General features: G+C 40.2%; 1 protein-coding gene across 7 annotated transcripts in view; it reads right to left on the reverse strand.

Moving 5' to 3' along the window:
* Positions 1 to 17,155, reverse strand: part of MGAT4D (MGAT4 family member D) — a 39,959-nt gene that overhangs the window by 18,413 nt on the left and 4,391 nt on the right. For 3 of the 7 annotated variants that reach the window (XM_040580104.1, XM_040580025.1, XM_040580495.1), the window contains exons 2-6: positions 10,172 to 10,330; positions 6,613 to 6,753; positions 4,549 to 4,682; positions 2,301 to 2,347; positions 82 to 195 (exon numbers count right to left, since the gene is read on the reverse strand). In XM_040580104.1, coding sequence (XP_040436038.1) covers positions 82 to 195; positions 2,301 to 2,347; positions 4,549 to 4,682; positions 6,613 to 6,753; positions 10,172 to 10,330 — 595 coding nt within the window. Of the gene's footprint in view, positions 1 to 81; positions 196 to 2,300; positions 2,348 to 4,548; positions 4,683 to 6,612; positions 6,754 to 10,171; positions 10,331 to 10,841; positions 10,953 to 10,980; positions 12,859 to 12,886; positions 12,951 to 17,155 lie in introns of those variants that run through there. The other 4 variants (XM_040580257.1, XM_040580345.1, XM_040580179.1 and 1 more) reach the window with 3 other exon arrangements.

A 17,155-nucleotide genomic window follows, 5' to 3' on the forward strand; every position in this document is an offset into this window, starting at 1 on the left:
TCTCAAACAGTGTTGACTTTTGCAGAATTTTCCGTTTTATACTCATAGCAAAAGTTCTTAGATTTTATACAGCTATCTTACCTTACTCTGTCCTCCGAATCCCCAAGTGTTTTCTTCAGGTTGGAAAGATCTGGGTAATAAGAAGCAGGAGGAGAAATAACCTCTAAGACTCCAGACTGGATTTCTGTGGGGAAGCTGAGAAGAGAAGCTTAGTGAGACCCCATTCCTCAAAATAACTTTTAAGGGCAACCACGCACAGCAGCTCCACAGAGTTACGTCTGTTCCTCCAGAAATGCAGTTCCCCACTCCAGCAAAGAAACTAAGTCACAGAGGTGGCAAATTAGGAACCAAGAAGGGGTCTTTGACAACCACCAGGACAGTAACTCATCATAAGTCTCAGAAAACAGTGGAAAAAAAGTATGTCTCAGAAATCCCGCCCTTTCTGCATCTATAGATGCCTACTTGTAATCCTGAGATAGTGGTCAGAATGCAGCAGTAATTCACAATCAAATCCACTATCTAGAACTACACACAACTGTTCCCCCTTCCATGACAGCTCCTCACACTTGCTTGAACTCTAATTTTATGTTCTAGCCAAAATTATACTGTTCTGGAGTGGGAGTTCGGTATGGGCACCGTGATCTAGTCTCTGCTCCAAGGATTAAATTTTCCATTTAAAAAGTCATTGAAAAAATGTGTAATCGACTTTAGGAGCCAAATCTGGAAGTCAAATCTCCTCCTTCCTGCAGAATATGTGGGGCAAAAAAAAGATCACTGATGCTTATGAAAAAGAATGTCATTCTTACTGTGTAACACTGACAAAGCATCTACTCTGGCAGAATTTTTTTCAAAAAACATAAATAAATCATAAAAATTAATTCACTTCTGGGGGAAATCTGCACCCTAAATACAGCCTGGAAAAATCCTGAGTGGAGCAGGATGTGCAGAAAAGCCTCAAAAGTGAAGCAAAAGGGCCACGTTTCCAATTATCTTCTTCAGGGTTTTCTGTTTTGTTTTATTTTGGGTGGGTGTCCATCTCTCTTGCCAAGTAACAAGTGACAGGACAAGAGGAAATGGCTTCAAATTGCATCACGGGAGGTTTAGACTGGATATTAGGAAAAACTTCTTCACTGAAAAGGTCAAGGATAGGAACAGGCTGCCCAGGGAGGAGGTTGGGTCACCATCCTTGGAGGTATTCAGAAGATGTGTAGAAGTGGCACTTAGGGACTTGGTTTAGTGGTGGGCTTGGCAGTCCTGGGTTAATGGTTGGACTCTATGATCTTAAGGGTCTTTTCCAACTAAATGATTCTATAACAAAATACTGATACAAAGACAGAGAGCTCTCTTGCAGTCATTTTAAAGAAGGAGAGAAGGGAAAGGCTGTTTCACTTCAAATACCGGCCAAAGTGGGGTCCTGTCAGAGTAACCACTTCACAAGTAAGTCTGTGCATCAAAGAAACCAGCAACACCAGTACGGCAGCATGATGCACATTTCATCTCTTGCTTCTTTCAGTGAGCTGGGCATCAGGGCCTTTAGCCTCACCTGTTTTGTGACTGTTGGCTACCCTCTACCATTTCTTAGAAAGCAGCTTTTGCAAGACAAAATAAATCTACTGAAGAGTGTATTTTTTTGCCCAAACATTTTAATTTAGTAGTTCCTCTCGAGCTGCTCTAAGGATTTTAACAGGCACAAGATGCTGTAAAAGTCTATGGGAAAGAACGACAGATAAGAGCAAGCAAAACCGCAGGGGGAACTAAGCCTTCATTTGACAGCTCTTGCAGTGATTTGGCCTGGTAAAAAATACCCATCTCATGTTACCCGCCATAAAATAAACGTTATAAACTTAATCCCATTGCTGTCCAAAGTCCATGCCTCTTCATGAAAAAGAGGCAAACGAGGAGACAAAGACAACTAGAAAACACGACAGACATCAGAATGCATTGCAGGGCTGTGAAGTCAGTGGGGACCTCACGCATGTAGCCTCAAGGTGCCTTGAATCGCATCGTTAACTTTGTGCAGAAAAGACTTCGGTTCAAGTAAATATTTAGCAGAGGCTTAAGCTGAGACCTTGTCTGATTAGTTAAGGCATATTTATGAAATAAGAAAAGGAAAATAAATCCTTCTGTTCTGAATTTCAGTGTGTTACGATACACATACTGAGCGCACCTTTGCCTCATTCGTTAGCGGTACCATTTCAGTATGGCAGAGCTGCAATTTATTGCTGAAATGCTCTAACTCTTTCCATAAAACCTCAGAATGTCTTTACTCGCTGTTGGGTGTTACACTCTATAGGACTTACCTGGTTTTAACACTTTCTGCAACTCTGTTAACATACTGTGCATTCACCTGAAAGAAAAAAAAAAAAAGAAGGGGAGGTTCATTTCAAGTCACCCATTTTTGTATTCAGCAACATTTTGTAGGGAATACTTATGCAAACACTTCATTTTTATTCTTTTCATTCCAAATAAAAGCAGTATGTTATAGCAGCATTTCTACTGAAGGACAGTATCGCATTTTCAAGCCAACTGAACTTTCAATGTAGTTGAGATTAGAACTGAACTATCTCCACTATGGTTTCTGCATTTTATTTTTTCACTGCTTCTGCAGGAGGCCAAGCCATTTTCTGCCTAAAGTTCTGTTCCAAAGCTTTCAGTTATGCCAGAAAATCATAGCCATATGACCGTCAGTAAAAAGAGCCATTTCAAGTTGATCACCCCAAAATCATAAAGAAGCCTGAGGCTGTTGAGCTGTCACCTAAGCAAAATTTTCTAAAGCTAGCGATACTTAGAATTTTTATTTAGAGCTTCTTCCTAATATAACAAGCTTACAGCTCTTAGTCCGGAAATTTTGAGGACGTACTTATTCATTGCTGTTTCGTAAAGTAACAGTTTTAGTGTGCAAAACACATCTGTTAGCTATATTAAAGAGTGCTAAGTTTTATGGATGTGATTTCCAAAGCAATACAATACCTGCCTTAGCAGTTCAGATTATTTTTTTTTTTAGATACTCGTTTTGTAAAAAAGACTTGTTACCAGCTACATACTAAAATTGTAGTAAGTAAAAATGATGTGAAGTGGTAAGTAAAGAACTGTGCTAAGAAAAAAACACCCAAACCCCTGCAAATCACTTTCAGTCATTAAGTTACATTGACTTAACCTCTGATGTAAACATTTACATTGATCCTCTGAAACTTTCTGGGAAAAAAGGAGGTGTGGATCCATGATCAGTGAACACACCTGCCCTCCTCTCATCATAAAACGTTCCTATCACCTCTCACATCAGCACGATCAACCTGCTCTAATTTACTGCACGGCTGAAAAAAGGAAGCTGCAAGAACGCGACTTTGGGGATGGGAGAAAGGGGAAAGACCGATTTTTACAAATGTAGTTTAATCCTGAATTGGCTGAAATGGACTATTACTACAACCAAAGGTACTGTTTGTTAAAAGTGCCGGGTTAGGACTGTCCACAGTGGGAGACTGTACTATTCAGATGTTAACCCTTAAAAACCCACGGAGCTCTCTGAAGCCCGGTAAGAGAAGTTTATCTGACTGGCAGCTAGGTAAAGCCCGTCGTTGCCAGGGCTCTTCATTAGGAAATAGCGATTGTAAAATAAGTTCAGCTCCCGAGATTGATGCTTGAAGAGGATCCACAGTCACTAAAATCGGGCCTATCTACTTACCTCTGTGGTCCAAACAGAAAAGTGGAAGTCACGACCTAAATAAAATGAACTATGTTCTGTTTGACAGTATTACAGCTGCAAAAGCTGCTCTAAGTGATGACTGAACTAAAAAAGCAAACTTTAACAGTTAACGAACACTCGTATGAAATTTAATGTTCCTTATGGAAGGACAAAGAAATATGAAGAACAACTATGAAGTCTGAATAATCGCACAGTCTTTTCACCTTCAAGTAACTATCACTAGCTAATTCCCTTCTGTAGCTTTTTTTTCCAATGTGATCAAGGCATTTTGGAATGATAAAAAATGTCATTTACGCCTAATATTTTACCTTGACCACTGTTTACTTTCCTAAACATGGAATCGTTCAAGTCTCTGAACAGTTTTCTTTTTCACAAGAAAAGCCATCGCACACGAAGGCGGCGAGGCTCCCAGCATGTCAATGTCCTTTGTGAAGCATGGTACCAAACCAGCAGATAAATCATCTGAACTTTTGTTACACCGAGTAAGTTTACTTTTTTCAGGTTCTAAGGAACTTTTCTGTGGAGGATTTGCATTTCACTCTTGAAGTAGAATACATTCAGAGAGAAATCATGAGTTGATATGGGTTTATTTGAAAATCTGACTGCCACAACTGTGTTTGTAAATGTGATACGACTTCTTACCCTTCGGTCATCTGAGTTACAGTGGTTTTCCCACATATGAACGCCGAGGCACTAACTCCTCACTGCCTCCTCCAGCCCTGAAGAAACCCCTCCCAAAGGCCAAGCTAGCAGTGTTTTGCAGCCTCTCCTACACAATCACACTAAGACATAAATCTCCACATTGTCTTTCTATCAGCATACTGCACCTTTCCGTGCAGACTTACCTCTGCTACAAAGATGATTATTACACAGTCATTCTTCTGCTCTTCAGAAAGTTCATACAGTAGGGAATGCAGCGTATTAATCAGATAATCTTGTTTTTCCCTTTTCACGGTAGGAATACCCATCACCAGTGAAACTGCAAAGAAAAAAGTCCACAAACCATGTAATTTTAAGCCAGGTAAAGGGAAACTGAAAATACATTTTAATTCTATTACAATTAAATTACAATTTAACTGTGATGTGACCATGAGACTTGGTGACGGTTAATTCTCCTATAGTACTGTGACAGCATTCGCTTGATTACCTGGAAGGGGAGAACTTTGCTAACCAGCTATGTTCAGGTTAGACACACCTGTGCCCGTGTTATAACCACCAGGCCTATGCTGCGTGGGCTGTCAACATTTGAGAACTTGGAGGTATTACCACCTCCAGCAAACACACAGGTATCTGCTGTTGAGTTTCAAAAGTGGGTATTGCAAAACCAGTGCTAGCTCTTGGTATAAAGTTGGAGGTCTGAGTAGTAAGAGTTAAACCGACACTGCTCCAGTGAGCAAGTTCTCACAAGAGGTGAGCGCTGTGTGTCTCAGAAAGGGATCCAACTCAAAGGTTTTTCCAAGCTGTTTAATTAATATGAACCAATGGCTTTGACATAATCAATGATAAGAAAGGACCTTGGATGTTATTGTTATTAAGAAGAAAGGAACCAAAATTGTCTCTGGCAAAGACTCTACTGGTAGCAAACCTGTGCTGTATTACATCATTAGATTGCAAGCAGGACATCTCCATTTTCACTGGTGCGGGCGTTAACCTAAACCAGTTACCTAATACAGCTCAGTAAACCTGTGGAATTCTTAGTCCTTGCAGATGATTCCTGTTCACCAAAACCTTGTGAGTCTGGTAAGGAAGCAGCAGACTTTGAAGGAGTGGGTGCAGTTAGTGACTTGCTCCAGACTTCATCACCCATGCCAGCATCAGCTCAAAAATGTCAGAAAAGTTCCGGCGTTCCTTCCCAGCACATAACCTGCTAAACCGTTGGGGTTTTGTTTGGATTTGCATGCCAAAGGTCAACCTGTACTTGTTAAACTGCCGTCTTGCTGTTGTGATTTTCATGTACAAATAAATGAAAAGTAAACACAGAGCATTCTTTTATTACTTATTATTTGTCTTCCTTTTTTCCTTTCTTCTTTTTTCCCTTGCTTGTGAGTGTATCTGGTTTTCTGACGGTCTTTTGCAAACCCCTTTGCTGACAACCTCTGGTCTCCTGCAGACTGACACCGATCTACGGGTGCTCCAGTGAGAACTACAGCACTCAATCACGTTGCTACAACTACACCTACTAATGAGAAGACTGCAAAACGTTATCCATTGTCACAGGCAAGGGCAAGGGTTTTTTATAGTTAAATCACAAGTGGTGCAAACGTTTCTTTATGTAAAATCACCCCTGACAAAAGTCAGAATTTCAACAAAATAGAAAACCCAGCAAATTGTTCCTTGTTTGCTTATTGCTTTTGAATGTTCTTTTTGACCTATCACTTAACAGTTAGGAGAAGATGAAACTTTGTAATTTGTATATAGGAATTAATTATCATTTGTGCAGGTGTCACCTGATTTCTCGTGAGGATGAAAAAGTTACATTGAAGATTTATTAATATCCTTTAAGCAAACATAACGCCTTTCCATTTGCTTCTAACCTTAGCAAACTGAGGGCATTATAAATTCTCCTTGGCTTCCTCAATCGTACTAATTTTGTGGGGGAAAAATGTCAGCTAATGCATCTTAGCTATATCAATATACAAGTAAAGTAAAAAATAACACTGTTTTTCAATGATGACTACTTTTTGTTGGTATTTCAGAGTTTATCACAATACTTTGGGGTAAAAACTTGAAATTTGGACGGGCATGGTAAAAGCGCTTTTGCCATCCCTGTTCAAATTTACTCCGTTTGGCAACATTATGAAGTTTAGGGAGAAAACCCACTCTGAACCGCAAACTTCATATGCTTCATTGCTAGAACTTAATATAAAATATAAACATATGGAAAATATAAGCCAAACTTTATTTCCTACCTCCAGTTCTCTGTCGCCCAAAAATAATATCTGGGAAAATGGCATCTTCATACTCTCGAAGGTGAGGTAGATAGTAGTACATGTTTGTAAGATGCATGGGGAGTTTTCTGGTAAGGTTTAACATTTTCCACTTCGTATCATCTTAAAGAAACAACAAACACACGCACACACATAAAATAAAAAGCCAGCAGTGAAGCCTATTATTTCAAACTGTCTTCCTCAACTGAATACTAGCAGATTACCACACACAAGGTTGTTCAGTCGGAACTATTCCTCAGAAGTGATTATATGTTACCCTCCTGTGGTAATAAACAGAGAATTGCCCAGTATGACACCTCACCCCAGGCGATGGTGCCCAGCTCCAAGCCTGAATGTCCTGGTAACTCTGCCTGCCCTTCCCTGTGCCTAAACCGCTGCAGGACCCAGCCATCTTAAAACACAACAGCAGTCATTTTAAAAGCAGCAGGAAAAAAAAAAAAAAAACCACGCAAACACCTGGTTTGACTTTTGCACAGCTGGCAAGTGACTTTTTAAATGAAAAGAAATAAAGGTCCTTATTCACAGCTTTCTTAATTACTTAACACTTAAGTGCTTTCCCAAAAAATGTAACAGAGGGTGGTTTTCAGGGCTCAAACACAAGTTCTCAGGTTAGAAAAAGTCCTACGGCAAAAAGGACAACCCCATTCAGGCCTTTAGAAACTACTCAAGAAACAAAACGAACTTAAGAGAAAAGTAGGGATATTTTTTTTCTTTAGCAGTTTAAAATAAAGATGAAAATAATCAGAATATTTATTCATGTTGAAATAACTCAAGTGTGACCTTCTAAAAATAATCCTGTTCTTTTTCTTTTTTTACTAAGCCATATAAAAACCAGATACCATTAATTTACTAATTTATCTTCCTTGATATATACATTCATGGATGTTCTGGTGGTGGCAAAAATTGTTTCGAACAGATTTAATAAAAACTTGGACAACTTAATTCTAACATCATTACAAAATTAATTATAAGCTTGAAAAAAAAAAAAAAGTGCTTAATGTACGATACCCATGGGGGCAGAAGCGATAATGCACCATGCCATTTTAAAAAAGGTATTTGAATGGCTTAAAATGAAGCTGTATTTATGAAGAATAGCAAATGGTCTTTCTCATATTTAAGAAAACTGCTTGGAAAGAAAACTGAAGATCACTCCAGACTTTATTTACCATCGTCTAAAGGCTTAAATCTTGCTTTCCTGACACAGGCAGCATATGGCTCTAGAATTCTGTCATTCTCTGTGGCTGAATTTTTCTGTACCCTCCTGGCTAGCTGCAATGTGTACGACTTTTTGCCCTGAAAGAAAAATAAAGCTCCCACGGATTTATCTGAGGTAATCATACTGCAGTGGGTGCCTCTTCCAGACGCCTTATCGGTTGTGCAAGGAGGCTGGTGCTAGGGCACGCCGCGATACCAGACCCACGCCTTAGCTTGAGCCAACAAAATCATGTTAACAGCCCTGCAAGTCACAGAAAACTTGAAAATTATAGTTTCATAGTCAGGAAAGCCACAGAAGGTTTATTGACTTAGATGCACCATTACTTTCCTAAGAAATGCCTCTAAGATAACTCCTCCAATTTACCACCCTTCACAGTTACTTGCAACAAGTCCTACAAACAGCCACGCGCTCAGATCAGCGAAGCCCGAGGCTTACTGAGTGGGAAACATTTGTTTGAACTTCTTCAACTTCCAAAAGATATTCCCACTGAAAATTAGGACTCGACAGAGAGCTTCACCACTCTACAGAAAACTTTCAAAAAACAAAAGTCCAAACCTATATACCTGTCCAGGCATTTGTGTATGAAAGAGAGACCCACAACTCCTCCCGCGCTGCTTTGCTGGAATTTTGCTGCATAGAAACTTTTTTTTTTTTTTAAACCACCTTCATAACTTTTCAAGTATTTCCCGCTTTTATTTGGAAGCGGTACCTATCGAGGGTTGGGCAAGGGACTTTGGTTTTATAGCGTACAATAAACTTTTTCATTTTTGCTGTATGGTAAAACTTGGCTGGAATGGGAAACAGAAGAGGAAGTAAAAAAAAGGAAAACTGTTCAGTGATTGTAAGAAATTTCAGCTTTGAACCCTGTGAACTGACAGCTTCAATGCTCTCCGATATCCAGCTGGCTCCAACGGGAATGAAGAGCAGAGGGAAGGGGAACTTGCACTCTCCTCTCCTGCTATCGGGCATCAGGCAGTAACTCCTCATCCGCAGGGTGTGGGGCTACTGGGGGCTGACACCGGGATCTCTGCCTAAAGCTCGTGAGGGGCCACAGCCCTGCCAACACTCAACCATCCGTTTATACGCATCTGAACAGTCCCGATGAATTAATATTGAACGAACAGACAAAAAGAGGCAGGAAAGAAGAAGATAACCAGCTGGCTACGCAAAGCTGGAACGCTCCTTGCTCCTTCTTCCCCTGTAACAATGCTGGGTAATTCCCTATTTTAATTTAACGCCAGCCCACGGTACTGAATGCAAATAAGGATTTTTAAAAAGTAGTTTTCAGTAGCATCCAGACTCTTTGAAGTCTTGATGTGTTGTGGAATGCCTCCAGCGCAGAGATGGATGCGCCTTCTAGTTCTCCTTCTCTCCCCTGGGAAGTAGCTCTTCCAGTCTGAAGAGGGAGGAAGGCAGATCCTGCACTACTGCATCGTTTCTTTTAGGGGACAGAGTCAAACTGCCTGATCTATGGTACACAACTACACTGTGCAGACAGATGGGGATGGACAACAGTCTATAAGCAAGGATCTAATCTATTTTTAAATAAAAGTTTAAAAAAGAAAAAAGTTTAAAAAGTTTTTTTTAAGTTTTAAAAGAAGTTTAAAAAGAAGTTTAATGGGAAGAAGCCAGATTGCTAGAGTCAACTTAATTGCATGTTGGTGTCCATCTTAAAGCAAAACAAAACAAAAGGCAAAAAGCTGAGACACAGACACCCACCCACCCACCCACACACACCCATCAAAGGTTTTCTTTTAGTTGGCATCACTTGCAAGCATTCGCATTTTCTTCAGGTTATTAACAAACTACTTGCAAGACAAAAATAAATTCTAGAGGGAACATTCTTAGGCTGTACCCCCCGCCAGCATCACTCCACCTGGACAGCAGAGCGACCAGGACTGCGGAACATCTGACGAGGTGTACCTGCCTTCCAGATTAGACACAGACCTAGTATTTATCAGAGTAGTCACATAGTAAAAGCTGGTAAAAATACCTTAGTCAGTGCTCTGCTGGCAGCAAGGGAGGGCTAAGCAGTGTAAGAAACCCCATTAGCAGCATGTACAGCTTTGCTGTGATGGCACCGCTGAAGTCTATTGTTTCCTCCTTTTTTTCTCTTATTTACTAACCAATCCCATTTAAAGAGGGGCTACAGATTACTTCCCCACCCTTCTTTTTTAAAGCAGAAACTTCTACCTAATGCTAATATAATCTAATCAATTATTTTTCTCCACACACCAGTGATAAAGCAACTTGAGCACACAAAACTTTGAACTGTTAACACAGTACATTTGTATACATACAAACCTGTATGATTTGTTAAGTTCATTCTTTTTGCAACTACATGTTTAATTTCATCTAGGGCACTGCTCAGTTCGTGCGATCTCTTTTTATTTTCCTTTTCAGCATACAATAGTCTCTGTCGAAGTTCCAGAAACTGGCTTTGGTACATGTCTAACTCATTTCCTGCAATGAGAACATAATTTCTTTTCAAAGAGGTGAATCATGCGATGGAATAAAGAAAAAGTTTAGGAGACAATTCAGAAGACGTGACCAGAAGTGTATAAACAATAATAAAAGAGGCTGCTCACAGCTTATTCATGGAATGAAGAAGCCTGGAAGAGTATTAAAAAGTAGGGTTTAGGTAGCATAGCTGGGTAACGGCTTGAAACTGAAGACAAGAACAAGAATATGACATCCATAAAATGGAAAAAGGCAGGGAAAGACTACGGCTTGCAGGGGAAGGTGCTATCCAGGAAAGCCAACAGTATTTTTCACTAAGTGACAAATCTCGATGACACTAAGATTAAAATATAGATATTAAGTATTCAGCCTTCATCTGCAAGTTAAAAAGCATCTGCAGTATATTAAGAACTATTAGTAAGGATGGTTATTTGCACTCTTGGATAATATTTAATTAGAGAACAACTGAAACCATGCTCTGGATTAAAGAATACCTTCATAATACGTAGCCCACCTTTGATGAAATACTCTACAATCGTATCAATATTACAAACACAGTACTCTCAGTCATGGTTTTCAGGCACCTCTGCTGTTCATTATCTTTAAGATAATGTTATGTTTGCAGAAGGTCCACTTTCCTGAGGAGCAAGTACCATTCGAACTTCCCCGATAGCACAGATGACATACAAGGCTCATACCGGTTGGTGCCTCCACTGCTCGTTGCCACGAGAACAAAGAAAAGTTAGACTTATTAAAATGAATATAATATTCAGTAATGTCACTCACTTTGCAATGGGAAGTAAAAAAAAAAAAAAAAAAGTGCAGAAGGGGCCTTCGACTTCACTTTAAAATGTTTTATAACTCTGGGGGTTTTTGGTGCTGTGTTTGTTTGGGGTTTTTTTAGTTAAATGTTGTTTAGACACTTGATCCATTGACTGTGCTGAATCCCATCCTTGGCAGGACTCATTTTCTCAGACCCATCATTATCCCTCAGCACTCCCAGTAAATTCCCAGGGAATCTAGCCTGTAAAAGAGACTAAAAGCAAAATGCGCAGATAATATAAATTCGTAAGGATTTGTAGAGGCATTTAAAACTGGAATTAATTTGTATTTTGGATAGACAGGGTTTTTTATTTACAGTAAACACAAGCCCTTAATTTAATCAATAAATGTATGATTGAAAGACCTTGAAGTTTAAAACACTTAGGAAGAACGTAGCTAGAAAGAGAGAAGAAAACATGTGATCTGCATTGTTATTATTATTATTGGTCTCACTAAAATTTTGAAGTATGTTTAGTAAAATGCCCGTAAAATGAATGCTTCCTAAAATTTTCCGACAGCCCTAAAAACATTTTAACTTGCAAGAAAGGCGTACATATCTAGCAGTATTCTGTACTATGCAACTATGAATGTAAGTTTGGTGTTGTTGAAGGGAAGGGAAAACTGGATTATTTCAGCTGTGTGCAACAAGAAAGCTCTACTTCTTTCTATACAGCTATACTGTATATTATAATGTATTTCAATTATTAAACTGTTCTTATCTCAACCCTTGGGGTTTGCCTTCCTTCCGATTCTCTTCCCCATCCCACCGGGGGCGGAGGCACAGGGAATAGCTGCGTGGTACCTAGTTGTCGGCTGGGGTTAAACCACGACACTGTAGGAATGCACTGTCTTGTTTTATGCTTTTCTTTAGCAGCTGTGTTTGCAATGCCATAATCCAATCTTTACCTTTTTGCTTTAGAATGTATATGAATAAAATGGAAACAGAAGGTTTAAGCTGATTTAGGTGACAGACACTAATCATACTGTTTTCACAGCAAGAAAGTGGTCCCAAATAAAGCATCAATACATGTAAACAGAGTGGAGATTCATCTTGCAATTCCAAGACTAATTCAGAGGCATAAACTACAGATACAGTAATGGATGGATTTATTTTTTTTTAATTTCCAATTGCCTTTGTTAGAAGTTAGATAGCATCAAGTGCCAAGAAAATGTGGAGGTTTGATGCAGTAAAGTTCCATATGCTCCTGGGAAAATGCAAACAAAATCAGCATGACCACAGTCTTAGGGTAAATACATGTTATCACAGGAGCAACTTACTGCTGCTGAAAAGGGAATAAATCATTCTGTAATGGAAGTGTTTCTTCATAAAACGTTGGAAAGACTTGTTCCATTGACATTTCCAGTGCTGTATAATGTAAAATTTTGCTAAAACAAAGCAAAATTCCCCTTAGTGCAATATGTTACAGAAGGAATCAGTACAGAAATTGCAGCAGAATAACATTGTAGTTCCTCTCTCCAGAATTCTTTCAATTATCCAGTGTTAGCGTGACTCAAAACTACCGGTGTCACTACTGGGCCGACGTTTTTGGTGAGCACCAAGTAACTGTATTTTTATTTTCTCGCTTACAGGCTATCGGTGAGTGCGCCCAAAGAAGCTGGCATTTGTCATCAGCCTTACCTAGTTCTTCAGGCAGAAGAGGGAAATAACATTTTAGAGTCTTTCAGAATTGAAGCCTCTGTTCGGTTAGTAGAACAAGACTTTTAATAATTGCTTACCTCATCCGATTTTGACAGCTGGGGAAGCACGGGTTTGGCAAAAGGGATGTAGTATTCACTCACCCTTAGCAAAGAAGGAGTTTGTTATTATAAACATACACAGTTTCAGAACCTGAAATGTTCTAGGTGTTACTAAAGCATAAGCAAATGAGCAGTATTAACTACCAGCAAACCTTTGACAAAAAATGAGTGTTTGGAAAGCAGTACTGAACTTTTTGTATTTTGCTATGCAATAAGGTGCTGCCATGAACAGTATTTGTTACCAATATAACTGTAGCAAGCTAAAGAGATAAAATTAGAAGCATTATGAAGCTAAATACTCTTAAATATTTATATGGTCATTAAGTTTAAATGGATTTTAGTGTGCGTGTGGAAAATGTTGCTCTTTAGGTATCGAAGGATCTACAGAGAACTAAATGAGCTGCTTGCACTAGCTGCTTGCAAAGAAGCAGACAGGGCATTTTCACAAATATAGCTGGTTCTGGCAAGGAGGGTCAGGAGAAAGGAGCTTTGGTTTTATCATGAAACACTGTCTCCCCCCAGCAAGAGCCCGACTTGGCAACACCTCGTCTACCAGCAGTTCTATCAGCAACAGGCAGCGTCAGGCTGCAAGTAGAAAATTGTGAGATGAGGACCTATGGCAAAACTATAAGAAGTAAATGAAGGTAAAGGTTTCTTTTCCCTTTGGTGAGCTGAAGATGAATCACTGCTGGGCTAAGAAAACCCTACTAGGAAATTTCAGTGGGGTTACAATTGGCTAAAAGTCTGGGCAGAAAACACCCCAACAACCAACACGCCAACCAGATGCAGTGACAGCACTCAAAGCTTTTTCAACAAAATTTCAGCTCTACTGCAGCATTTCCCCTGGCTGTTTACTACACATTGTCATATATACTTACAGCTACTGTAATTCTAAGATGGCGATACTTAAAATGCTTTTAAATGTGGTTGTTACTTCCTAATATATATAGATATAGATATATACAAAACTTTTTGCACCGGATACTGAAACTGTTAAGAAACAATGCTAATCTCTAAAGCAAATACTCATTCTAAAAGTCAACTGATTTTTTTCTTAGCTCAATGCACACATACTTCCTATTATCATAATATGCTTCCAGTTTTATTAACAACTGATTTCTGGCAATACCCAAGAGCTGCAAAACAATTCATCACTCCTAGCATTCAAAGAAAAAACAAAATAAAAGGAAAATTGGGAGTGGCAGAGAGTAGGGAAGAAAACACCCCAAAGTCTAGCAATGACTCTTGTTCTTATTTCTTGATTACAAGGCACGCTGTTGATAAAGACACCTAAGACCTGTTGATAAAGCACCTAAGACTCTTTCTTTCAGAAACTGAATTTTGTGTAATGCCTTCCTTGAAAGAAAACTATGTAAGCACACTTAACTGCAAAAGACCTTGTCATACTCTGCACTTGGAACCACTGCACACTGTTCAGGTTAATGAAGCATATTAAACTACTGAGGCATGCATCGCACTAACAACTGTGGCGGTTTATTATCTTCCTGGAACTGATCTAAAATAGAGAGACCTTTCTCAATCCTGTTACACGCTTTGCAAGCTCGGGTATTGTTCTCTCAGAGTAAGGAGGGGGGTGGGGAAACAAAAATCCCCGAAACAATGTGTCTGCCTTAGTTCAGAACAGCCAGTTCTTACACAAACACTTAAATTCAACAATGTGCTGAAGTCTAAGGGGATTTAAGCACCTTCCTGAATTTGTGCATGATCTTTTAATATTTTGTTTGTAGCATGACAGCACGGAACTGTTTGTGTCTCCCAACAGGTTAGAGACAGCCGAGCAAAACTACCATGAAGTCAGAAGCTGCTTCACCTGCACTGAGTTATATTCACCCATTATGTTTCATGTCCATCCCAACCGGGGTAGCTTTGATGGTTGAGCTTTAAGCACAGGACACAGCATGTCTTAATGCGTATCTTAAATGTTCAGGAGCCTCTGAAGTCAGTCAGCGCTCGGGTTGGTTTATTTTACATGGTTGAAAAGGGAAGGTTAAGTGAGCAGGTTAAGAAGCTTCTGATTGTTCCTACTCATCCATCCGTCCTGTCCATGCCCAGACGGCAACTGGGCTGCAGGGCCCGTTGCGTTAAGTAGGAGGAGAAACACTAGTTTTAGCCAAGCACAAACCTCGGCCTGCATCTAACTGAAAATAGGTAAGCAAACTTGTTTCAAAGAAAATACAACTTAAGTTCTAATATTTTCTTAAATGTTGGCAAACAATTCTCATTTTAGATCTGAGTTTTTTCCTATATTAGAATGTTGTGAAATGTGATCTTAAAACATTCAGTCAGAATATCACTATACAGGAAAGCAATAGCATTAAAATAAGTGGAAAAATATAGAAATTGAATGGATATTGTATGGTGTTTGCCCATAATTGGCATACCTTGGTTTTAAAACAGTAATGTTAGTAACACGATACAGGTTCTTAATAGCAGTGGAAAATTCTGATCTGAATATGGCCTTTATCAGTTAAATAAAAAGTACTCATTCACTCCAAGCAATGGTTATTGTTTCGTTCTGGTTAGTATGTTAAATATTTTTACTGTTCTGTCCGATGTAGCAACAATAACTCATTTACACACGCATTTAATGAAATGCCTAGCCACTAACTGAAGTATTTCTAGATACAACTCGGTTCCTCAAGACTCAGGGTGCTGCATTAGGAAAGCGTGAAGGTCACGTGTTTACACTTGTTTAAGTACAGGTTGTGATGAGACACTTGCACAGCGAACAACGAGAGTTCTGAAACGTTCCCTATCCCTTTCTCTGTGAAAACCAACAGTGGTCTCATTTTGTACCTGAATCTTTATAGGATTTATGACTCAGTTACTCTGCTTTTGAGGACAAGGCAGCCACTATTCTGCCTCAAGTGAGTGCAAGAAGCAGCAGACCCTTAGTTCAGTGAATTACATATTTAGAAGCCAGTACAACTATACAGCTTTCGTAAGTATTGCATATGAATTTTGGTGTAAAATTTCGGATCAGTAAATACTGCATCTTAACTCTCATTTGAGGTCGTTGTATGCTGTGGGTTTTTTTAACACCTAAATGCAGAACGACACAAGACACTGAGTAAAGCCATCAGTGGACTGGAGAAACTGCTCTTACCTCACTGCATTTCCAGCTACATCCCGACTGCGTATTGAGGCAAAACCTGGAAGTGCAGTAAGCTCTGCACCTCTCAGATCCACTGGAAGGGAATGCATGCAAGGAGGGAAGATGCAGCCTGCTGCCGTGGTTTAACCCCAGCCGGTAACTCAGCCCCGTGCAGCCGCCCGCTCGCTCCCCCCGGTTGGATGGGGGAGAGGATCAGAAGGTACAAGTGAGAAAACCCATGGGCTGAGCTAAAGACAGTTTAATTGGCAAAGCCAAAGCTGCGCACACAAGCGAAGCAAACCAAGGAATTCAATCCCCACTGCCCACGGGCAGGCAGGTCAGCCCTCCCCCAGAAAGCAGGGATCCATCACATGTAGCGGTGACTCGGGAAGAGAAACACCATCACTCCCAGTGCGTCCCCCCTTCCTCCTTCTTCCCCCAGCTTTATAAGACAAGAATGACACCATATGGTATGGGATATCCCTTGGGTCAGTGGGGACCAGCTGTCCCGGCTGTGTCCCCTCCCAGCTCCTTGTGCCCCCCCAGCTGCTCGCTGGTGGGATGGGGTGCAGAGCAGAGAAGCCCTTGGCTCTGTAAGCCCTGATCAGCGGTAGTGAAAACATCCCTGTATTATCAACACTGTTTTCAGCACAAATCCAAAACATAAGCCCCACACTCGCTACTGTGAAGGAAATTAACTGTATCCCAGCTGAAAAGAGCACACCTACCAGTCACCTGTGACAAGAACTGTGGAAAATGGTGGTTAAGCACAGCCTAACAGGCCTAGAGAAGGTAGGAAAATTGACCCTTGCATGTCCAGAAATCCGGATAAGCTGCACTGGCTGAAATGAGAACGGCGTAATTCAAGGCTCCTTATCAAATCTGACAATTTGCCACTGTTTAATTGAAGCTTTGAGCCAGCATGTGCCAGTCGGGTCTGGCAGGAAACCTGCGCTGAGCTCCATCACAGATGACAGAACCTCCCGAGGACCTGTGCTTGGGTGCACAGCGGGAGCAGGGGTCAGCCAGCTGAAGCAAGGCAGCACACCGTGGGCAGAAGATTATTGGAAATAAAAAAGAAATTTTTAATCAGCTGTTTGGACTAACTGTGTACATGGCTATATTTCAACTGC

Source organism: Falco naumanni, chromosome 1 (genome assembly GCF_017639655.2).
Source record: "Falco naumanni isolate bFalNau1 chromosome 1, bFalNau1.pat, whole genome shotgun sequence".
In the NCBI taxonomy this organism is placed as follows: Eukaryota; Metazoa; Chordata; class Aves; order Falconiformes; family Falconidae; genus Falco; species Falco naumanni.